Genomic DNA, 24,432 nt, shown 5'->3' with positions numbered 1-24,432 from the left:
CATGGGTTCGAGCCCTGGGCCGGGAAGATCCCACGTGCCGCGGAGCAACGAAGCCTGTGCGCCACAGCTACTGAGCCTGCGCTCTAGAGCCCATGAGCAACAACTACCGAGCCCGTGTGCTGCAACTACTGAAGCCCGCACGCCTAGAGCCCGTGCTCCGCAGCAAGAGAAGCCACCACAATGAGACCTGCGCACAGCAAAGAAGAGTAGCCCCCGCTCGCTGCAACTAGAGAAAGCCCACGCGCAGCAACGAAAACACCCAACACAGCCAAAATTTTTTAAAGTTTTTTAAAAAAGAAATGCGTTATTAGTACAACCCTTCCACAGTGGATCAGTAACAGTTCCACTTCTGTCATGTATTCTATAAGACTTTCCGCACTGTTATACAAAGGTAGGAGTATATCGCAATATGGCTTGTCTTTTTGGAAAATGGGAACCACCTAAACGTGCATCTCTGATTTTATAAGTCAAAGCGGAGTCCAGCAGCACCAGGAAATATTACGTGGAGCAGGGCGGGGCTGTCTGACTGGTGTGCGACGCCACCCATGATGTGGGGTTAAACGGAAAAGCAAGTTGTGCTTCTACTTCATACGTGTACATACTTATTCCCCACACGTTGGGTGTCAAGGTAGGTTCTGGGCGTGATTCCAGGCCTTAGGACACACCATGCACAAACCCAAGAAGGGCTGCCCAGTGGAGCTTACGTTCTCATGGCAGGAAAATGAAATCAGCAATTTTGAAAACCCATGTACGAGAGAAAGACAAATATCATATGATACTGCTTATATGTGGAATCTAAAAAAAAATGATACAAATGAACTTATTTACAGAAGAGAAATAGACTCACAGACATAGAAAACAAACATGGTTACCAAAGGGGGAAGGAAGGGGGATAAATTAGGAGTTGGGGTGAACATATACACACTACCATATAGGAAATGGATCACCAACCAACAGGGACCTACTGTATAGCACAGGGAACTCTACTCAGTATCTTACAGTAACCTATAATGGAAAAGAATCTAAAAATAAAATATATATATATGTGTGTGTGTGTGTAACTGAATCACTTCACTGTACATCTGAAACCAACACTACATTGTAAATCAACTATATTTCAATAAAATATTTTTTAAAAGGAAGTTTTCCAAAAAAATAACCCATGTACTTACATGTGTACATTTTACATACATGTGTTATACATACATACAGTTTACACATATATAAACCATTATGGAAGTCCAACTTTTAATCCTCCCTTTGTCAAGGGGAAACGGCTGATCTGAACTCGGCCTTTCGATGTGGCAGTACAAACAATAACAAATGGCTGCTGATGCAGAGTGAATAGAACTGATTTCAGGACTAATCAGGATACATTTTGATTGAGACACTGGATACTCCAGACAGGAAGCACGTGATCGCCCGTGGAAAGCACAGTCTCGTGCGTAAGTGAGACACAGTTTCACTTGTTCAGGTTCACGACCCGTACATTAAAATATGTTCCGTGATTACCCACCTTCCACACCTACTGGAGTTCATCGCTGACAGAGGCCCGAGGGCTGAGCAGCTTAAGCGAACTATGTGCTCTGGAACCAGGAGAGTATTAAACCGTAGCACGCAGCTCTGTAGGATAATTTATCTTAAGACTGTCAAAATTTCAAATTTGCAAGGAAATCAGAAAACGCGAGGCTTGACAAGGCTGCTTCATCATCAGTGCTATTTATTTGTTACGAAGAGCTACGAAAATATGGAGCTGATTTTTGTTTTTTTCAGAAGCACCGTGGCAGCAGTAGCGTAGGCCCTTGCCCTCCGGATGCCTGACCGTGCAGCTCTACCTGTACACAATCTTCAAAGGGTTATAAAAGACTGCAATTAAAAACACTTTTCTAGGGCTTCCCTGGTGGCGCAGTGGTTGCGAGTCCGCCTGCCGATGCAGGGGACGCGGGTTCGTGCCCCGGTCCGGGAAGATCCCACGTGCCGCGGGGCGGCTGGGCCCGTGAGCCGCGGCCGCTGCGCCTGCGCGTCCGGAGCCTGTGCTCCGCGATGGGAGAGACCACAGCAGTGAGAGGCCCGCGTAACACACACACACACAAAAAAAACACAACACTTTTCTACAACTAAATGCCGTAGTTTTCTTGTAATCTGAAAGAAAAAATGCAAAATGAGTCTTTTTTCCCTAGATGCATGATGCCTTCCACGTGGTAAATATTCAGTAAATATTTCCTGAATCAGAAAAGCCTGCCTCTAAAGGTAGAAACAACGTAATGTCCATCACAGACGAAGGGATAAACGATGTGTGGTCTAACCGCACATACACGCGTGAGATTCCGGCCCAGCAACGGCATGGATGCACCTCGAGGACATTACGCTCAGTGAAATAAGCCAGACACAAAAGGACAAATACCGCATGATTCCACACACGTGAGACACCAAAAGGAGTCAAGTTCATAGAGACAGAAGGTAGATGGCGGTCGTCAGGGGCCAGGGGGAGGGGAGCCTGGGGAGTTAGTTTCACGGGGACAGAGTTTCAGCTTCGCCAGATGAAAACAGTTCTGCACACGGAGGGTAGTGATGGCTGTACAATGATGTCAATGGACTGAATGCCACTGGGCTGTACGTTTTAAATGGTTGAAATAGTGACTTTCATCTGAAGTATATTTTACCACCATCTTGTAAGCCTGTGGCTAAGACCCCAGATAAATCAGGCCCTGAAAGTAAAGGTAATGTACTAAACTGAAAAGTGCTGCCTTGGGGTGTGAGAAAAGGCAAGGACTAGGAGAAGTAACAGGAGAGAGAGAAGGATGAATAAGCCAACCAGCCAGAGATGGAAGAACAGAGAATAAACCGTCCCCTAGAGGCAGAAGAGGGTCAACCAGAAGCCCAGCCCTGGGGAAAGAGAGAGTGAAAGATTGCCGCACCAGCAACCTGGACGGGAGTCTGGGGATGGGGGGAAATGCACATAAATCCTGGCCTCCAGTGTGGGGTGCACGGCCTCACAAGAAGGCCCCCAGCTGAACTGCAGAGTGAGCCAGGGAGGGAATAACCAGCTTCCCAGGAGAAGGGGCTGCAGATGGTCCTGGCTCTCCTCTCCCTCCTCCCCTCTCCCCTCCCTCCTCCCTCCTCCCTCCTCCCCTCCCTCCTCCCCTCCCTCCTCCCCTCCCCTCCCTCCTCCCCTCCCTCCGTGTCATTCCAGCCTCCACCTTTCCAGAGCTCCTGCTGACCCCATCATGGCCCTTCCCCACCCCCCGACAGGCAGCGTCGCCTCTGCCTCTGGACCCCACACAGAGCCTCGCACACACTCAGGGCTCAATCAGCGTTCGATGGACAGACGGACGGATGGATGGATGGCAAACGACTGATGACAGGAGGTTGGTGGTAGTTGTTGCAGGAGATTTTACTCCTGCCACTTGGGACTATTGTGACGTTTGCATCCGCGCAGAAAAGGTTTTATCCATGGATGCAAACTTTTTATGGCTCCTTCAAACACTCAGACCCGGTGACAGATTTGGTGATGAGGAAAGGAGAGAGTAAGGTGTGACATGGAAATACAAGGAAATATTAGGAAGCAAAGCTTTACTGTCACTTGCTTTCCAGCTGCCTGTTCAGGAAGGAGACGGGGTGGGGGGGGGGCATGACAAAGCCTGTGCTGGTGGGAGATTTGGGGTCTAATGTTTGAGGAGGGGCCGGAAGGGATCAAATTGCATTGACTCCAAACCTCCCAGGAGCTTCTCAATCGTTAATGCACACCGGTCGCCTAGGGACCGTGAGAAACTGCAGGTCCTGGAGGAGAAGGGCTGGACCGGCCTGAAATCTGCATTTCTAATGCACCCCATGCCTCTGGCTTTTTAGTTTCTGTGTCACACTCTGAGTGGCAAGGCTATATACCATACTCTTTTTTTTTTTTTTTCTTTTTTTTGCGGTACGCGGGCCTCTCACTGACGTGGCCTCTCCTGTCGCGGAGCACAGGCTCTGGACGCGCAGGCTCAGCGGCCACGGCTCACGGGCCCAGCTGCTCCGCGGGACGTGGGATCCTCCCGGACCGGGGCACGAACCTGTGTCCCCTGCATCGGCAGGCGGACTCTCAACCACTGCGCCACCAGGGAAGCCCTACCATACTCTTTTATTAAAGGGTCACCATGGCCTTCTGGAATAAGACAGCTGCCCGCCAGAGACACCACTTGTTTTCTCAGAAATTTCAAAGTGTGTGACACTAAGAAGACTCCCCTTAAAGCATCAGCTGTATTAAAAAGACGCACAGCACCGGTCCTACCATGAAAAGAGCACAGTGGGAACCCAAGTGACCAGGCCTGGGCCCGGGAGCTTTCTGGCATTCCCAGCGTATTTTTATTTCTTTTAATTTTTTGGCTGTGCCTCGTGGCATGGGGGATCTTAGTTCCCTGACCAGGGATCGAACCTGCGCCCCCTGCAGTGGAAACGGTGTCTTAACCAATGGACCTCCAGGGAAGTCCCCGAAACGTACTCTTAAATTATCCAACTACTTGTTTCAAATAACCACTGTTTAAAAATGTATGCTGGGGCTTCCCTGGTGGCGCAGTGGTTGAGAATCCGCCTGCCGATGCAGGGGACACGGGTTCGTGCCCCGGTCCGGGAAGATCCCACATGCCGCGGAGCGGCTGGGCCCGTGAGCCATGGCCGCTGAGCCTGCGCGTCCAGAGCCTGTGCTCCGCAACGGGAGAGGCCACAACAGTGAGAGGCCCGCGTACCGCAAAAAAAAAAAAAAAAAAAAAAAAAGTATGCTGGTGGCTCCCCTTTTTGCGAAAGGGAGAAGTGGTGGGAGCCGGGCCGTGGGATGGGGAGGTGCAGACCCCTGCAAGTGAGGAGACGCCGGGGCCATCTGCACGAGGAAAGGGCACAGAAGGCCGTCGTAAGTCTGGTAGGTCACCCCCCCACCAAAGTGTAAAATTCCCTTTGAAACCCAGCTCCTCGTTTTAGTAAAGGAACCACTGTCACCGGAACCAGGCTCCAAAGGCCAGGCCGAGGGTCTCTCCCGTCCTGACCCCCTCCCCCTTCGGTCTCTCTCCTCCCTTCCTGGCGCTCCTGCTGAAAGAACGTTCTGTCCTCCACCACCCCCTTCACTCCTCCGTCCCTGGCTCAGTCCTTCCCGAGGCATGTAACGTACTGCCCCGGTCATGGATTGAATTGTTTCCCCAAAACCCACTGAAGCCTGAACCCCCATGCCTGGGACTGTGACCTTATCTGGAAATAAGGTCTTTGCAGAGGTGATGGAGTTTAAGATGAGCCATTAGACGGGCCTTAGTCCACAGAGAGGCAGAGCCCAAGTGAAGATGGAGACAGAGATGGGAGAGCTGCATCCACAGCCAAGACACACCAAGGGTTTCCTGCGACACCAGAAGCTAGAGAAAGGCATGGAAAAGTTCTCCCAGAGCCTTCAGAGAGAGTGTGTCCCTGTGGATCTGGACCTTGATTTCGGACTTTCTGTCCACAGCCAGCCCCAAGGGAGCAGAGGGGCGCACCCCAGGGGAATGCCACATATTTAGAGGACAGTCTGCCACACTTGGTGAAGTCGGCCAGTCCCCCCCTGGGAGATGGGGTCACAGGGGCTCCTCCTTCTCCCCAACCTGTCGGTCTGTTGTCTTCACACCCCCTACCCAGTCCTCCTCTGTAGGAGCCCAAGCTCACAGCCCCGCATCTCTCACCTGGACCAAGGCGGGGATCTGCTAACCAGTGAAAACCAAGTCAAATCAAGACACCCCCTGATTTAATTTTTCAAAGGCTTCCCAAGGCTCTCTGGTCTCTCTGGCCTGGCAGATGAGGCCCTCCGCGGTCCCATCTCCTCCCAACTCTCCAACTTTGCATCCAACTCACCGCTGTCCGAAACAAGCCATCCTCGACCCCAAGGCTTTGCACACACGGTTTGCTCTCTTCCCACCTTGCTCCTCTGACCTGACCCCCTCCCAGGCCCAGCTGGTCATGTCCTCCTTGGCATCTCTCCATTCCCTGCACGCTTTTCTGGTGGAGTCTTCATGCTGGGTGGCAACGGGTATTTGCTGCACTTACTTAATCATTCATTTGCTTGTTCATTCATTCAACAAACGTATCGAGTGCCTGCTCGTATAGAGCTTCCATTCTAGGGGACAGAAGCTCACACACACACACACATGCGCGCGCGTGTGCGTACGCAAACACACACACAATTAGAATAGGAGGTTGTCATGAGTGAAGGGCAGATATGCAGGTTTAGGGGAATTCCCTGGCGGTCCAGTGGCTTGGACTCCTCGCTTTCACTGCCTCACTGCCAAGGGTGTGGGTTTGAGCCCTGGTCAGGGAATTAAGATCCCACGAGCCACATGGCCCAAAAAAAAAAATTTTAAAAAAATATATATATGAGGGTTTAAACACCATGTTGATGGTAACGATTCCCACATTTCTGTCTCTGGTCCAAGAGCCACTGGGCTCCGGATCCACGAACGTCAGAGGTCAGCGAGCTACCATTAGAACCATCCAGCCTGTGCCTGTTTTGTAAGGCCCGAGAGCTAGGGATGGTTTTTACGTTTTTAAGTAGCGAAAAAATATCAACAAAAGAATGTCTCCTGGCAACTTTTTGCTCTTTTAACAATCAGATTCTTTGCCACTATTGCAGATTTTAATATAAGAATAGTCATTCTCCCTGGAGAAATGAACACATCTTTTAAATGCTTGACTTTTCTTTAATTCTGCTACCAATTATTTGGAAATATTTACCCAGAATATTTGAGAGAACTATGTTTTAAATAGAAGCTTAAACTCCATAGCAGGGGCCCTTAGAGATTACTGGTGCTGGTCGAGGTTTACATTCGTTGCTGGATTTTCAACTTGGGCACCTGTACAGAACTTGGAACATTCTTTATCCTGAAGCTTTCTGCCTGTGTGTCTAGTGATGCCTTATTAATTTCAGAGATACATTATTCATTTCCCCATGAAGCCGTCAGGAACTTGCAAGGGAATCGCTAACTTCAGCCCCCGTCACCGCGGTCTTCCTGCATCCCGCAGGCTCCAACAGGCACCAGCAGCCCTGTTTGGGAACCGCCAAATCTAGAGGCAAACTTGTTAAAAGAGCTGCTATCATGCCTGGCCTTTAGCAGTCCTCTTAGCTCTGTCTGCAGTTCAAATTGATTCCACTTGTTTTCCAGGCTGTCCTGTCTCATTCACAAAGAAGGCAAGTGATAGATTTTCATGTATACATCTTAGGATAAACATCAAGATTGGATCAGACTCAAATCGCTAAAGAATACACACCTTTCCTATCTCATCCATGTTTTTCTTTTAAAACAATGTTTTTTATAGAACCTGCCTGACAAACACACCTCAACCAGGGGATCAAGGCCAACTTCACAGCAATCGGTCACGGTGACAGCATGTGCCCTGATGTGATGGCATGAAAATGACAGCTTACCCCCATGGTCGTCTCCCTCAAGCCCATAACTCCATCTAATTTGGAGAAAAACACCAGACAAATTCCAGTTGGTTCTGCACAACCGGCCCGGTGCTTCTCCAAGCTGTCAAGGTCATCAAAAACAAGGGAAGTGGGCTTCCCCGGTGGTGCAGTGGTTGAGAGTCCGCCTGCCGATGCAGGGGACACGGGTTCGTGTCGCGGTCCGGGAGGATCCCACGTGCCGCGGAGCGGCTGAGCCCATGAGCCATGGCCGCTGAGCCTGTGCGTCCGGAGCCTGTGCTCCGCAACGGGAGAGGCCACAGCCGTGAGAGGCCCGCGTAACGCAAAAAAAAAAAAAAAAAACAAGGGAAGTCTGAGAAACTGTCACAGCCAGAGGAGCTAAGATGACAGGACGACTAAAGGTCATGTGGGATCCTGGGCCAGAAAAGGACATCAGGGAGAAACTAAGGAAATCTGAGACTAGACTAGTCCATGAAAACGTGTTCCTATTGGTTCATTAATTGTAACAAACGTACCCAGACTAATGTAAGGTGTTCATACTCGGGAAAACTGGGTGAGAGGTGTATGGGAACTCCCTGCCCTATTTTTTTTTTTTTTTTTTTTTTGCGGTACGCGGGCCTCTCACCGCTGTGGCCTCTCCCGCTGCGGAGCACAGGCTCCGGACGCGCAGGCGCAGCGGCCACGGCTCACGGGTCCAGCCGCTCCGCGGCACATGGGATCCTCCCGGACCGGGACACAAACCCGCGTCCCCTGCATCGGCAGGTGGACTCCCAACCACTGCGCCACCAGGGAAGCCCTCCCTGCCCTATTTTCAAAATGTTTCTGTAAATCTAAAACTGTAAAACAGACAGTTTAGTTTTAAAAATATCATCATCGATTTTTAAAGAGCAGGGGTACTTTTTTCACCTTTATTGCAAAATAAAGATTTTCAGAGTTTTCAAAGCTCACAAGGAGGTCAGCTGGGGAATCTGTTATGAGTAAGCAGCAGTGTCCTCCCAAGAACCTTTTCAAATCGATCAGATATTTTTAAAATCCTGTTGGATCAATGGTTCTTAATTTCCCTTAAAATGGATTTCAGCTGTTAACCCTCCTGCGCGTTCTGGCTTAGTCAGCAGACAGGAGCAGTGCAAGCGAACCAAGGGGAGGTCGAGGGGACCCCAGGAGAGCTGCCACGAGCAGACAGGGTCACCTCCACCGACGTCACACAGCAACGCTAAGTCTGCTCACTTGTCACGGGCGCCTGCGGCCGGCAGGGGAATTGGAGTCACGAGATGCATTTGCCCTTTCTGTGCCTTTGCCTCTGCTACGTGGTGATGGATGTGGTCATCCACAGCAGCTGCCTAGTTTGATTTTTTTTTTTTTTTGATTAGTCAAGCCCAGAAAAGGTGGGACTTATTTCCTTATGTTCTCTGACAAGAGAATGACATGCAGAGAAATAAGCTCTTTTCTAGCTCTAGGGTCTTAGACCTCAAGGACTGGGAAGGACTGTGTATCAGTCGGGGTGTCCAGAGAAGCAGAACCAATAGGAGATGACACATATTATATCAGGAGAGATAGACGGTAGGTAGACAGACAGACAGATAGGTAGATAGATAGACAGATAGGTAGGTAGGTAGGTAGATAGATAGATAGATAGATAGACAGACAGGTAGGTAGATAGGTAGATAGATACATAGATAGATAGATAAACAGACAGCTAGGTAGACAGGTAGATAGACAGACAGGTAGGTAGATAGGTAGATAGGTAGGTAGATAGATGATAGAGTCTTCTCCTATATAAAGAGATAGATAGATAGGTAGGTAGGTAGATAGATAGATAGATAGATAGGTAGATAGATAGATAGAGTCTTCTCCTATATAAAGAGATAGATAGGTAGGTAGGTAGATAGGTAGGTAGATAGATAGATAGATAGGTAGATAGGTAGGTAGATAGATAGATAGGTAGATAGATAGGTAGGTAGGTAGGTAGATAGGTAGGTAGATAGATAGATAGGTAGATAGGTAGATAGATAGATAGATAGGTAGATAGATAGATGGAGTCTTCTCCTATATAAAGAGATAGATAGGTAGGTAGATAGATAAATAGGTAGGTAGGTAGATAGATAGGTAGGTAGGTAGATAGGTAGGTGGATAGATAGGTAGATAGATAGGTAGGTAGATAGGTAGGTAGATAGACAGATAGGTAGGTAGGTAGATAGGTAGGTAGATAGATAGGTAGGTAGATAGGTAGGTAGATAGGTAGGTAGGTAGATAGGTAGATAGGTAGATAGATAGGTAGAGTCTTCTCCTATATAAAGAGATAGGTAGATAGGTAGGTAGGTAGATAGACAGACAAACAGATAGGTAGGTAGGTAGACAGACAGATAGGTAGGTAAACAGATAGGTAGATAGGTAGGTAGGTAGGTAGATAGATAGGTAGATAGGTAGGTAGGTAGATAGATAGGTAGGTAGGTAGATAGATAGATAGATAGGTAGGTAGGTAGGTAGATAGGTAGATAGACAGACAGACAGACAGGTAGGTAGGTAGGTAGATAGATGATAGGTAGAGTCTTCTCCTGTATAAAGAGACCGAGAGAGACAGACCCCAATGTGGGCCTCATCCTACTCATTAAGGACCTGAATAAAACAAAGGTCAGAGGAAGAAACAATTTGCCCTTTTTTTCCTGCCTCACTGTTGAGCTGCGACTTCTCATCTCCTCTTCTCCTGCCCGCCAGCTGCGATTTAGGCCATCGGCTCCCCTGGTTCTCAGGCCCTTGGACTTGGACTGAATTATACCGCCAGCTTTCCTGAGTCTCTAGCTGGCAGAGAGAAGACTGGGACTTCTCAGCCTCTGTAATTAAATGAGCCAATTCCCTATATATGAAATCTCCTTTTATATGCCTATATCTCCCATGGGTTCCGTTTCTCTGGAGAACCCTGACCCTCTTTCAATGCCTGGAAAACCCCAGCTGCTTCCCACCTGAGGCCTTTGTATTGGCTGTTCCCCTTCCTAGCTAGCTGTTCCCTTCACCTCCTCACCTGCTGGCTTACTTCTCATCCTCCACATCTCAGCTCAAGTCCCCCCGTCTTCAGAGAAGCCTCTTCTGACACCCCAGACCAGGATCAACACGTTCCCCCAGCACCTCGATGGATCTCTGAGACCCACTGGAGAGCCAGCCTGGGCTTCCCCCGGGCACTGGGCTTTGGGGGTGCAGCTCTGAAGGAGGAGGAGGGGCAGGCCCTGCAGAAACAAGGACCAACGCCTGGCAGCTAAAGGCCGTTTGAAACGACTCGGGGAAAAGGGGGCCCCTGGGCTGAGCCGGGGGATGAGGGGGTGAGTCGACACAAGATGCCGAGAGGCATCTGGGGATAAACAAGGAGGCCAGACGTCACCCTGAAATTGCAGGGAGGGGGCGCCGGCACTGTGCCTGGCACGTGTGTTGAGTGACTGAGCAGATGAGCAGAGGAAGCGAGGAGTCAAGGCCGCCTCTGGCTCCTGATCACGCGCTCTTCCTGTTCCCCACACCCGGAAGGGCCAGCCGGGAGGAGGCTGTTTTCAGACAGACAGGAAATGATGCCCGGCCCGGCCCAGGGCTGAGGCTGTGGGGATGGGGAGGGTCAGATTCGAGGGAGATCAGTCCTGGCGCAGCTGCTGCAACTAGTTCCCATCGGTGCTTAGGTAACGCCTCTGGACTAAAGCTTAGGGGTGAATCCTATTTAACCTTTACTACAGAAACGGCTCGGGAAATTCCATCCCATTGGACTTCAACACTGCCTCTCAGTAAGGACAGCATGTCCATTTCTACCCCTACAAGTTCAATGTCAATCCCTACCATGTCTCTTTATTATGTCCTAATATTTCTAGCCATATCTCTGCCCGCTTAGTAGTTCAGGGAAATTACGTTTCGATGAGGCGTAATTTCTGGGTATGATAATAAGATCGAAGCAATTGTGTTTGGGTCTCTGACTCAATCTAGGGAGGTCCCCTGTTTCACATGATGGATGGATCCAGGCTGGCTATTATCTCAACAATGAGAAGTCAGAATATTTATATATAGTCGGAAATGCTTCCTTTGTTAGAAACTGATTGACTGAAAAGGGGTGGGTGGGTGGGAACTGGGTAGAGAGGCTGTAATTTTCATGGTTGATCCAAATTCATAGGATGAACATTCTTCTCAAAAATGATTACTGTTTATTTTCCTAGCAAGATAATGCTGAATCTCCTTTTGCACACACGTTCTTTGTTCTTTAAAGTTATCTAATGATCTGGCAAAGGAGTCCAGTAATTTACTTGTCAGGAAAACGCCGCGTACAAAGTCACAACCAGACGCGGGGACAACGGGAGGCCCGTGAGCCCCGACGGCAAAGCACTGTTAGTGCTTAAAGGCCGAGGGTTTGACCCTCGTAAAGCAGTGTTGAGACAGTTTCCCACAGTTCACTCTGCAAACCGCAATGTGTGAGTATAAATGTAAAACATGCCCATGTTTTATTCCAAATTTAAACCAATCTTTTCTACCGTGTGCCGGGCCCTCCACATACCGTTCCTCTTACACACAGGACCCAGCAGCCCCATTTCACACAAGAGACATGTGAGGTCAGGGAGGGGAATATGGTTTGCATCTGATGATAAAAGGAGGGTTTTTAATTCCCAGCTTGTCCCTCAGCAAAGACAGAGTCCCTCCTCATTCAGGTCCACAGAGACCCTCACAAGTACTCCAGTAATTACTGTAGTCATCTCGCCAATTGCTCTAGTGCAAACATCGGAACACCTTCTGGGGGAGGACCTCCACAGGCTGAAATAACTTGCTTTGGGCTTTTACATTTTATTTATTTATTTATTTATGTTTTTGGCTGCGTTGGGTCTTCGTTGCTGCACGTGGGCTTTCTCCAGGTGCGGCGAGCGGGGGCTACTCTTCGTTGCGGTGCGCGGGCTTCTCATTGCGGTGGCTTCCCTTGTTGTGGAGCACGGGCTCTAGGCACGTGGGCTTCAGTAGTTGTGGCGTGTGGGCTCAGTAGTTATGGTTCACGGGCTCTACAGCGCAGGCTCCGTAGTTGTGGTGCATGGGCTTAGTTGCTCCATAGCATGTGGGATCTTCCCGGATGAGGGATCGAACCCGTGTCCCCTGCATTGGCAGGCGGATTCTTAACCACTGCGCCACCAGGGAAGTCCCTTGCTTTGGGGTTTTTTCTGTTTGTTTGTTGGGTTTTTTTTTGGCCATGCCACACGGCATGCAGGATCTTAGTTCCTCGACTAGGGGTTGAACCTTTGCCCCCTGCAGTGGAAGCGCGGAGTCCTAACCACTGGACCGCCAGGGAAGTCCCTGAAATAACTTGCTTTGGATGATGATAGATCAGGGGTTCTCAACATGTGGTCCATGGGCCCCTGGGGGCCCCTGAGACTTTCAGGGGATTTGCGAGGTCAGAACAATTTTTACAATAACACTAAGATGTTACTTGGTGACTCAGTTCACTGGGGTGACATTTGCACTTATGCAAAGGTGACAGTGGGTAAAAGTGCCGGGGTGTGAGGACGGGGGAGGGCGGAGCCCCAGCCCACATTTGCGGTCACTGTATCCTGCACCCAGGGACTGAAACGAAAATGCTAGGCTCGGACTTCTGTGGTGGTCCAGTGGCCAAGTCTCCATGCTCCCAATGCAGGGGGCCCAAGTTTTTGTTTCTGGGTTTTTTTTTGGGGGGGGGGCGGGGTGGCATTCCGGGTTCGATCCCTGGTCAGGGAACTAGATCCCACACGCCACAACTAAGAGTTCGCATGCCGCAACAAAGATCCACATGCAGCAACTGAGACCCAGTGCAGCCCAATAAATAAATAAATAAATATTAAAAAGAAACAGAAAATGCCAGGCTCACCGGAGAACATCCTCGAGGCAAAATGCGCAATTTCATTAAATCCCAGCCCTTCAACAGTCCGCTTGCTGACACGGGGAGCACAGAGGGCACGTCTGTCTCAGGGAAAAGCTGTGCGGCTGGGCTGCAGGGAACCAGCCGCTCTTCCCACGGAACATCAATCACTGTTACTTGAAGGAATGACTGACACCCTAGGGTTATTCCGACTTGGGTTATTTTGGCAGATGTTTCCTTGAAAATGAAGTGAGCTTCAAGGAAAGCAGCTAACAGTATTTGCTGCCAATGAGAACACAGGAGCCTTCATGTGAAAACCGGAATTTGGAGAAACTTGTATCCACCACCATGAGCTCGGCAGCTTTCAATACTTAAAAGATTTTTCTGATGAGATCAGTGGGGACATTAATGAACGTGATCTTTTAATTTTGCATAATCATGACATGTGTCGGTATTTGGAAGACTTGCATAATTTGTGAACCAGTATTTCCCTAATGATCAATGTGTGATGCTACAAAGTCATGCCTGGGGAACACACCCAGTCACAGTGCCAGATGGACCACTGGATTTGATGGAACTGAGCGTGAAAAGTCACCGATGTGGTTCCGGATTCCAAATTGCAACTAACCTTTGAAAAACCATCACTTGTTGAATTTTGGTGAAGTATCAAAGAATACTCACTGTCATGTGAAAAGGCTATTAAAATACTCTCCTCTTTTACAAATACCTATCTGTGTGAGGATGGATTTTCTTCTTTACTAAAACCACTTCAATTGCAAGAAATTGAATGCAGAAGTAGATGTGAGAATCCATGTGTTTTTGAAGACAGACAAATCTCTTATTGCAGAACAATGCCACTCTTTTCACTATATGTGTTTGGAAACACAGGTTTTTCATAAAGTGCTATTTAGGTTAGCAAGCAATGAGTTTGTTATTTTTAAATGAATTACTGTTTTAAAAATTTTTGGTTTAATTTCCAATACGGTAAGTATTAGCATCGACCCACATAAACAAAAGCTCTTTGGGGGTCCTCCACAATTTTTGACAGTGCTAAGGGGTCCTGAGGCCAAAAAGTTTGAGAACTGCTGTTATACACAATCATCTGAAGAAATCAGTAAAAAGCTAAAAAAGGAGGCAAAGAAATTTATAGTTAGTTATTGTTCCTGAGGTTAAATGTTGGATGCCGTAAACAAGCTTTTAAAAACCATCCAATAAGTGGTTATGTTGTGCAGATCATTGGCTATGTAAATATTTCATGAATGGGGACTGATGGCTTGGGAGAGGATTTCTGGGAAAGCATCATAACTGATTCCGAAAATGCTGCCTCTGGCTGGTGACAGCGCTGGGGTTCCAGGCGAGTCTGAATCACAAAGTACCCACTGCTCACTCCTCGTAGCTAATGTTCGAAAACAGGCAAAGCGATCTCCAGTGTTACACATCAGCTCGCATTTACACGGGGGCACAAAGCCTCAGAAAACCCACAGGCGGCATCCCTGTGACTGGAATCCGGAACTGGAAGGTACCAAACCCAAATCCTCTCCTTTGACAGAAGACCGGCTGCGGCCCAGAGGGAAGAAGGGAGTGGGTTTGGTAAAGAGCCCACAGGGGGCCTTCCCGGGCAGCCCAGGGGTTAAGACTCCTGCTTCCACTGCAGGGGGCCCAGGTTCCACCCCCGGTCAGGGAAGTTCCGCACGCCTCTCGGGTGTGGTGAAAAAAAGAGCGAGCCCACAGGACCAGGGCCAGGATCATGACCAGGGGCCACGACTCCACCTTCGGACCTGCCTCCTCCTCCCCGGACACATTCAGATGCTTCCCCTCCTGATGGGCCACAGGCAGGGACAATTTACATAACTGACGCAGCCAAGGAGGGCCGGGCGGAAGGAATATCACTCCAGTTCCAGCTCCGTTCCCTGTAACAATGAAGGTCTTGTGTTGTCAGACCCAGTTTTTTTTTTTTGGTTTTTTTTTTTTGCGATACGCGGGCCTCTCACTGCTGTGGCCTCTCCCGTTGCGGAGCACAGGCTCCGGATGCGCAGGCTCAGTAGTTGTGGCTCACGGGCCCAGCCGCTCCGCGGCACGTGGGATCCTCCCGGACCGGGGCACGAACCCGCGTCCCCTGCATCCGCAGGCGGACTCTCAACCACTGCGCCACCAGGGAAGCCCAGCCACCTTATTTTAAACATTTCATTTCAAACGCAGTTCTCCAGTTTTTATCCTTGACTAAGGAATCTGCTCCTCTTTGATGATCTTTTTTTAAAAATAAATTTATTTATTTTATTTTTATTTATTTTTTATGGCTGCGTTGGGTCTTCGTCGCAGTGCGCGGGCTTCTCATTGCGGTGGCTTCTCTTGTTGTGGAGCACAGGCTTCAGTAGGTGTGGCACACAGGCTCAGTAGTTGTGGCTCGTGCAGGGTCTAGAGCACAGGCTCAGTAGTTGTGGCTCACGGGCTTAGTTGCTCCACGGCGTGTGGGGTCTTCCTGGACCAGGGCTCGAACCCGTGTCCCCTGCATCGGCAGGCGGACTCTCAACCACTGCGCCACCAGGGAAGCCCCTGGTGATCTTTTTTTTTAAATTGTTTTCTTCCTCTTTTTTTTTTTTTTTTTTTGCCGTGCTGAACGACATGTGGGATCTTTGTTCCCCGACCAGGGATCGAACCCGCGTCCCCTGCAGTGGAAGCTCAGAGTCTTAACCACTGGACCGCCAGGGGAGTCTCACTCTTTGGTGACCTTTAAACACACAGTGCATTTGAGCACATCTAGTTATCGTAAAGGTAAATTTATCTGGTCTTTAAAAAAGAAAAAGCAAATGCACAAATTAAAGAGAATTCTTAGCCTCCGGAGCTGCAGGGTATGAGGAGGATGTCAAAGTGCAGGGCCTTTGCAGGAACCAACCTAAGGGGAAGTGTGGCCTGATCTTCATCAGCGGGGCCTGCTTGACTGGCCTTTGTTCCAGTGACTGAGACACATGGCGGCACAGCCTGTCTCCTCACTGGATCATAAAAGCCTCGCGGACAACCGACGGGGACACGCGGGGCTCACGGCGCTGCTCGGGGAGCCCTTGGCTGATAAAACTCTTGTAAAAGGTCAGAGCGTGTGTGCACCGGCCACCGCCAAGTTCATGATGACGGCGACGAGACCCACCGCAGAGGGTTTTCTTCTGTGAGCGCTGTGACTGTTGGCTTCACTGAAGTCAGCCTCTGTTACAAGTGCGAGGTGACTGACGCAGCAGGTTTCCGGCAAGGGAGACGGCAGCGTTCCCCTTCAGAACGAAGCCACGGAAGGCCTCGGGGCCCACCCCTTGCACAGTGGAGTGAAAGGCTGATTGAACAAGTATGGAACTGTGTTCTAATCCCAAACGCTCAGGTGTTTAGAGAAAAATGGAGTAAAATTAAGAGGCAAATGGAATTCCCTGGTGGTCCGGTGGTTAGGACTCTGCGCTTTCACCGCTGGGTCCTGGGTTCAATCCCCGGTTAGGGAACGAAGATGGGGAGGAGTCTGTGATGCTCTTCATGCTTCTTTTCTATGACGCCGGACGCCCTAAAACAGCAGCTATGAAACAAACAAACGAAGAAAACAGCAGCTATGAGGTTACCTCCCACAGTGAACTCGCCTGGGTTCTGGTCTTTCATGGAAAGCACTTTGTGAAGGGCTCCTGGCTTTCTGCTCCGGTCTGCCCACTTAATACCACTGAGAAGGAAAAGAACCCTGATTTTTACCCAGCGTCTCCGCTGCTTCCATTTCACCTTGCAAAGGAGCAGCCTTGGAAGCGTGTTTGCCGTTGAAACCCGGCTCCCGACACGGCCGACGGCCAGACCTGACGCACTTGCATTAAGGAGCTGGGCCAGCGACCTGCGGTAACCTGGCCCTGCTTGCTTAAACACGTGCCTTTTCAAAAATGACTTCTTTTTGGATACTCCACCCAAGGAGGAGATGCATTCACAAAGGTGACGGTGTCTGAGAGTCTGTGTTATCTGGATTTTATTGTTCTTAACTTATAGTCTGAACATTACAGTGCCTGTGACGTGGATTTCTTCTTTTGCCAAACGCATAAATGTGAAACTGGAAACAACAGAACAACTCATGGGAAAAATGTGTATTTTCCCAGGTTCCCAACTATTAAGAAAGGTAAACTGTTTCCCCCTTCCATGCTCTCTGCAAAACCCCTACGGCTCATGCGGGCGCTGAGGGCGAGACGGCCCTCGGAGGCCTGAGAGCAGGGGGGTCCTTGGACTCAGGCTGCCCCTGAGACCCCAAGCGCCCCTGGCAGAGACATAAACCAGGTAACGGGAGGATGAAGGTGCAGCAGACTCAGTCCCAGCTGGGAGGGGGGACATGTCCAACAGTAAGCTCTCTCGCTAAGGCCTATTGGGGCACCACGGGCACCCCTGGACATTTTTATATGGTACCATTTTTAGAAGAATTCAAAGGAGGTTCAAATTTTTAAAACTCTTTTTCTCGTGTGGCTAATAAAGTATATCCTGAAATATTACTTTGAGAGATACTAGGTGTGTCAGACAGAGTAATGGCCCCCCAGAGATGTCCACGTTCTAATTCCTGGAACCTGTGAATATGTTACGTAACATGGCAAGGGGGGTTAAGATTGCAGATAGAATCGAGGTTGCTAATCATCCGATCTTAAAATAAGATCAGCCTGGAGTGTCCGGGGGGCCCAATACAGTCACAAGGGCCCATAAGACGGCACTGAGAGGCAAAGATCTGGAGGGAGACAGGAAGATGCTGAACTGCTGGCTTTGAGATACAGGAAGGGGCCGCGAGCCAAGGAGCGGGGCGCGTCCAGAAGCCGGGAAAGGCTGGGAAACAGATCCTCCCCTAGAACCTCCAGAAGGACGCAGCCCTGCTGACACGCTGGTCTCAGCCCAGTGAGGCCCACTTTGGACTCCTGGCCTCCAGGCTGCAAGGTGACTGCTCTGTGTCGAGTTCAGGTCTGCGGTGCTTCCTTACAGCAGCGACGGGGGGCTGACTCACGCATCTTTATAAACGATGCTGGGGCTCCCTCCAGAGAACACTCCTCCCTCTCTGCCTCCCCGTCCACGACGTTACACGTGGTTCCTCGCGGCAGGGCGCTCACACACACGGAGAAGACGCCGCGACCGCAGCCCCCGCCGATGTGGGCCCCCCGGCATCGGCCGGCATTGAGCCAGACCACAGACCACCCCCAGCGGTGGGCCTGCGTCTCCTCTGAGCTCTGCCCACCACTCTGACTCACGGGAAGGGGCACTGCGGCCCGAGGAGTGCGGGATGAGGAGGAATGGGGAGACATCTGGCGTCCCTCCCCCCGGCGGGGCGCGCGTGAAAGAATGCACGGCGACTTGGCCCGGTCCCCAGGAAGAGCCGCGTGGGGCGCACCGGCTGTGGAGAGCAAATCACAGCCGTAGTGCATCTGAGTGTTTGTCTTTGAAATTTATTGACATGGTTTCCCACAAGGGCTGCATTCAAAGAATCACATGAAACGTGTTTATTTGCAGAGAAAGTGTGTGGCACCGAGTGACTCACTGCTGCCCAAGTCCCAGAGCTGCTGCTGGAGGGGACAGAGGATGCTCTGCATCAGCTACAGGAACCTTATCCCAGCTCCAAACTGGACGCCATCACAAATCCTAAAAAAAAAAGTTTTGTGTTGTTTTTCTGTCGGTTTTTTTTGAGGCAGGAAATCAGCACTGTGGTCCGCTCTGCTCACCCTGCCATTTGCACAATTCCAGAAACGTGCCCGTCTCAGAAGCAATACCTGGGCGGCCTGCCTCTCGGGAGGCCAGGCTCTTCCTGCCCGCCTCGCACCTCTTTCCTCCCTCCCTCCCGGCTACCCGGCTTCGCCAGCCGTCCCCAGGCACTCCCTCCTTTGCTGGTTTGAGAACCAGCCTTTGGAGAATGGAAAAGGGAACAAAATGGAGACGCGAACCCCCTTCCCTGCTCCTCCCTGTTTCCCCCCGAGTCCTGACCCACCGGTAACCAGACAAGAGAAGGACCTCGGAGAGAAATAGTCACGAAAACAAAACCCCCGGGGCGGGAAGAAAAGCTTCGCGTTTATTTCTGAGGCCGCCAGAGAAGAGGCGCCTTTTGCACAACGCAGAGCACAGAGGTGATCAGAGACGCGGCGTGGAAGGGCCCCTGGCAAAACACAGGGCACAGGGAGGACCAGGAGGGGGCGGGGAGGATGGCAGAGCCCACAGCCCCACAGGGTTTAACCTGACTGCCCCTTTAGAAGCTGCTCCTTTCCCAGGAAAGGAAGGAGGCAAAGAGGGCACGTGGGTTGCAACATCTGCTACCCGCTGACGCTGTGCAGGTTACATTGTGTGCTGCCCTTTCACCGGCTGACAGATCACTGAGCCTGTTTTCAGATGAGCAAACGGGCTGGGCAGTGAGAAGATGGCCGCGGTCACGGCAGGAGCCTCAGAGCAGAACTCTGGACCCAAACGCAAGCGTGCCCGCGGGCCCCGCTGCAGGCCTTGCTGTTTCCATGACGTCCTGGTTCAAGCCCCGGCCGCACGCAGGGTGAGAATCACCGGCCACAGCCCAGGCAGCTACACTCCCGGGACTCCACAGCGATGCTGCTGCGCCGCCAGGCCCAGAGCCGCTCCCCCTGCAGCCCGCCCCATGGAGGACGGACGCCCGGGCTGCCCACCTGCTGGCTGCGCTCAGGGGCGGGACCAGCACTGTACTCGGGACAGAGGGCCTAACCCCGGGACCTGAACACCAAGAAGCATAAGCTTTCAGCGAAAAAACGTTCCGAATCCCAAGCAGCAGCTGTGCCTACATGCTTACAATGCAGTAGGCGCCTCAGAAGAAGCTCCGAGTCTCGAGTCTCCCCCTCCCACCGGCAGTCTCAGGGTGGCCCAGCTGCGCCACTCCAGCACCACCCGGAGGCTCCCTGCCCGCCTCGGACTCGGCGCCAAGGGCTTGTGATGAAGGCCACACCGGGGTCCGCCAGCGTCAGGCGCTCATCCTCCCCCAGCCAGCCCCCAGGAACGCCAGGCGCCGGTCTAGCACGGGGAACTCAGCAGCGAGCAGGCCGACGAGGGCCAGAACTCAGGGACCCTGGCGTGTGCCCTAAGGGAAAAGGCCAGAGAGGCTGGAAGGCAGAGACGGGTGGGGGACAAGAGTGACCGGAACTCAGGCCCCGCCTGCACCGAGGCCACCCCGCGCCCCACCTCTGCTCCTGCGGACGGGGAGAAGCTGACGCCCACAGGCGTTCCATGCGTGCGTACCTCGGCTCCGGCTGCTCTGTAGCCTGGAGCCACCACCTCCCGGGGAAGCCGTCCACGACTCCCTGCCTGGTCTTTCTCTGTCACTAGCTGTGCGCTGCCCTCCCCGCCAGCTGCCTCAGTCACCAGCGCGTTTCCAGGGACCACACGCGGTAAGACACAGAGCATTCGCCGTCAGAGCGCAGAGACCACGGTGTCACACGTCACCTCCGGCATAAAACTCGCCAAATATTTCGAAGCGGTTTCCGTTTCTGTAAAGGTCTGAAACGCTAATCACAGAGCGACTGCGCTCGCCGGGCGGGGGCCCGCGGATGACTGGCGCACACGTAACCCCCCACCCTGCCGTGGCTGCTGAAGCTTAGAAATGAGGACTGAACCCCGGCGAGATCGCTCAAACGCCACGGAATTCCCATGTCGATGACAAAACTTCACACAGAGCCATACGCTGAGTGACGGCGAGCCGCCCTGCTCAGGGACACGAGAAGCTGCAAAACCACCATGACCCCAAAACAGAGCAGCCCGGGGGGCAGAGGAGCGTCCTCATGTTCCGCTCTTTAAATATCACCTGCACTGCGTGCTTCCTCCTTTCAGAACCCACACTTGAAATTAACGGCTGAAACATATTTTTCCAATTTCACCTGAGGAGGTAGAGCAGAGTGGAGTGGAGTGGTGAACGTACCCACTCCAGCCCCTGCAGCGATTCGGGGAGGCAGGCAGTCGAAGCCGGGCTCCCGAGAGCGGCGCCCGCATCCCGGGAGCACAGTGACACCCAGTGGCCTCCGACGATGCTGCAGCCACAGGACGGCAGCGCCTTCCAGTCTCAAGGACCAGAGGCCCAGAGCCAGCAGGGCTTGCCCAGGTCACACAGCCAGGGACGGACAGGGCCGGGGCCGCAGTGCAGCCCACTCCACACCCAAGCACGTTTCAGTTTGAGAAGCGCGGGCCTAGATGGCTCTGTCTGACCTCATCCCGGTGTTGGTGCAGCCTCAGCACCTGCACCCCTGCCGCTCCCTGCAAGGACTCCGTTAGCGCCTGGCTGCCACGCCAGGGAGCCCCGCGCCCACGCCTGTGGTGGAACAAGGTTTTGCAGACAGCAACCCGCAACATTAGCTTCATCTCCTGAAGCTACGACGTTACCTAACGCACAAAGCTTGCTCTAGGGAAGGTGCACATTTCCCCACATTTCACTATCCCGGAAATCAGGCGACATCATCCCATCTACGGCATGTCTCAAACACAGCCAGCCAGGTGGCGCGCACAGTGCCGCTGCGGATGGCGGGGGACACACACACACGGTTTGCTTCCTTTGTGAACAGCTGGCCAGGGCGAGTGCACCAGTAGCAGCAACAACACGAGAAATAACCAGCTTCGCTGACAACACGCTGGGTACTGCTCTACGAGCTGCGTGTGTGTTAATTCATTCAGTCCTCATACCTGCAAAGTAATCACTATCGTTAGCACCCGTTCTACGGTTGTGAAAACGGAGACCCAGAGAGGTTAAGTAACTCACCCCGGGCCACACAGCCACGGGGCGGCCAGGCTGCGCTCTGAGCCCGTGCAGCTGGGCTCCAGTGCACACTCAGCCTGAACTAGACCTTTCTCAGCTTTTGCTCTGTGCCGAGAACAGGCAAGGCGTGGAGGGGAATTAACAGTCGCCAGAGCAGCAGACCCGTGAGGGCACGGGGAGGAAGGGCTCAACATCACAAGACGGCACGGCAGCACCTGGCCGAGTCAGCCTTCCAGGGAGAGCGGAGGAGGGCAGACTCTCCTGAAGCAATGGCCAGAGAGGATCTGGATGACAGACACTGACGTGCACCTAAGAATAAAGCTTTGTTAAAAGCTTCCTAATGCGGCTTCCCTTCGAAACACCATCACCCACCACACTGAAGCAGAACACAGGGAGAGTAAGATTGGTACAGTACTTCCTTAAACGAGGACGAACTACAACTTCACGCTGGAAGCCTGGCTATGACTCACATCACAGCTGAATGTAGACAGAACACCAAGAAGAAAAAAATACAGCCTAGAGTCCTGAAATGTATAGAAACACTAGGTTACTGGCACCATGTCCGTGTCCCCCAATCCTCACAAGCTGAAGCACTAAATGCCCACCCCCCAGCCCTGCCATGTGACAGTATTTGGAGGTGGGGCCTTGAGGAGGTAACTAAGTCACCTTAGATGAGGCAACTTAATTAAGACGGGGTCCTTGGTGGAACTGCTGTCGTTGTAAGAAGAGACACCAGAGAGACTGCTCTCTGCCCCCTTTCAGGTGAGAGCACAGTGAGACGGTGCCGTCTGCAAGCCGGGAAGAGGGTCCTTGACCCGGAACCGAACCTGCCGGCACCCTGATCCTGAACTTGGCAGCCTCCAGACAGTGAGAGATACCAAGTCTGCTGTTTAAGCCCCCTGTCCATGGTATTATTTACATACTATCATGACAGTACTTCTGGACGTCTTGAAATTTCTACAATGCATACCCAATACTTTAAGAGATGGAATTAATTTCTGTAGCTGTAATCGGCCTTATACCATATTCACCCATAAACATTCAGCAGATCTCGTTCAGTAAAATGAGTGGTGGAGAAGGGCCAGGAGGCAGGTCCTCCGCGGCCCGAGCAGAGCTGCGCCCGGCCAGCCTCCAGGGTCCCGCCTGCAGAGTCCCCCCCCTCCACCCCCCCGCCGCAACACCTCAGTCAGCGCAGGGCCCCAAATGGCGGCCACCACCTGCAGCCAGGCCGCCAGAGCTCCCTCTAGCTGATGGCAAGTGCAAAGAGCATAAGGTGGGGGAACGGGAAGACATCATCGCCTTTCCTCCGAACTGCACGGAAAACCCGAGACAAAAATCATTCTTTTGCTAACCATTCCATCTCTCCTGAAGTCTTGAACCCTAGAGGCCGCTGGTGAAGTGATTACCTATGTCCAAAACAAAGTGACAAGACAGTGCCGTGCACCTGCGGAGAGAGGCTCCCTGCACCTACCTGTCCCCGCCCTGCACGCCCATGGGGACGCAGTAGTTCAGCTCCAGCCGCGCGATGTTGCCCAGCCTGAGGACGATCCCGGCGCCGTAAGACCAGCGGATGCACTCAGCCAGCTTTCGAATGTGAGCTCTGGGGCCCTCCCCTGGAGAGAGAGAGGGGAGCTGTCACCACCGGCACGCGGTCCCCCGCACACGCCGTCCTTGGACAGCCCTGGCCTCCGCCCCCCCGTGTGGCCTCTGGTCATCTTTTAAGCAAGGCCTAGATACTCGAGGAGAATGCATGAAGTGAGATTAGGCCCAAACTCAAGACAGGGCTGGGGGCCGTACTTCCTCACCGCCCCAGAAGAACACAGGTCCTCTCAATTCTCTGGGCCTGGCACGCTCTGTTCCCTTTGCCTAGAATGGCATTTGCCCACCGCTGACCGCCCAGGAAGCCCTACTCCAAGCCTCGGTTTCCAGACACCTCCCCAAGCCGGGGACATCTGTGCGCCTCGCCCGGCCCTGAGCTCCTTCCTAGGGGAGAGACCAGGTCTCACTCAGCTCTGTGGCCGTTAACGACTGGCACAGAGTCACTGCTGCAGAAATGTCTGCTAAACAGACAGGCTTCACTTCGCAAGGCAGCATTCAATGACGACTCGTTATGCGCGTTCCAGCCATTTGACCAACAGGTTCACTCTGGCCACCGCATCAGGGGCTGCAGGTGTCTCAGGCAGGCACGGTGCCTACTCTTAGAGATGACGCAATCTAAATGCGACACAGACACCCGCTTGTGGCCTGTGCTTTTAAACATAAGGTCAGCTGTGCCGAATGGTTGCTAAATAGTCCAAGTTTTACCATAGTTGAGGTTGCAGAGGTTTCCTGCGTTGAGGAAGAAGTGAGTTCTGAAGAGCTCTCCAAAGCCGCCCTGGCCCGGTCGGAAAGGTAACGGGGTGTACAGGTGCAGGCCACCGGCCCAGTACGCTTCTCCGCCCAGGTAGTCTCCTA

The 24,432-nt window shown here is 52.0% G+C and overlaps 1 protein-coding gene and 1 long non-coding RNA gene across 3 annotated transcripts in view; one reads left to right on the top strand and one right to left on the bottom strand.

Annotated features, from left to right (window-relative positions):
• The window catches only part of LOC136792323 (uncharacterized), a 37,930-nt gene that overhangs the window by 7,741 nt on the left and 5,757 nt on the right, over positions 1 to 24,432 (top strand). The window lies entirely within an intron of this gene.
• The window catches only part of SAMM50 (SAMM50 sorting and assembly machinery component), a 32,987-nt gene continuing 24,423 nt past the window's right edge, over positions 15,869 to 24,432 (bottom strand). The window contains exons 13-15 of one of the 2 annotated variants that reach the window (XM_067010417.1): positions 24,283 to 24,429; positions 23,450 to 23,591; positions 15,869 to 16,803 (exon numbers count right to left, since the gene is read on the bottom strand). In XM_067010417.1, the coding sequence (XP_066866518.1) occupies positions 16,725 to 16,803; positions 23,450 to 23,591; positions 24,283 to 24,429 (368 nt within the window). In that variant the 3' untranslated portion in view covers positions 15,869 to 16,724. Of the gene's footprint in view, positions 16,804 to 18,656; positions 18,870 to 23,449; positions 23,592 to 24,282; positions 24,430 to 24,432 lie in introns of those variants that run through there. The other variant, XM_059080923.2, reaches the window with a different exon arrangement.

Source organism: Kogia breviceps, chromosome 12 (genome assembly GCF_026419965.1).
Source record: "Kogia breviceps isolate mKogBre1 chromosome 12, mKogBre1 haplotype 1, whole genome shotgun sequence".
Lineage (NCBI taxonomy): Eukaryota > Metazoa > Chordata > Mammalia > Artiodactyla > Physeteridae > Kogia > Kogia breviceps.
Note: the sequence above shows the minus strand (reverse complement) of the source record. Positions and strands in the feature narration are given on the sequence as shown.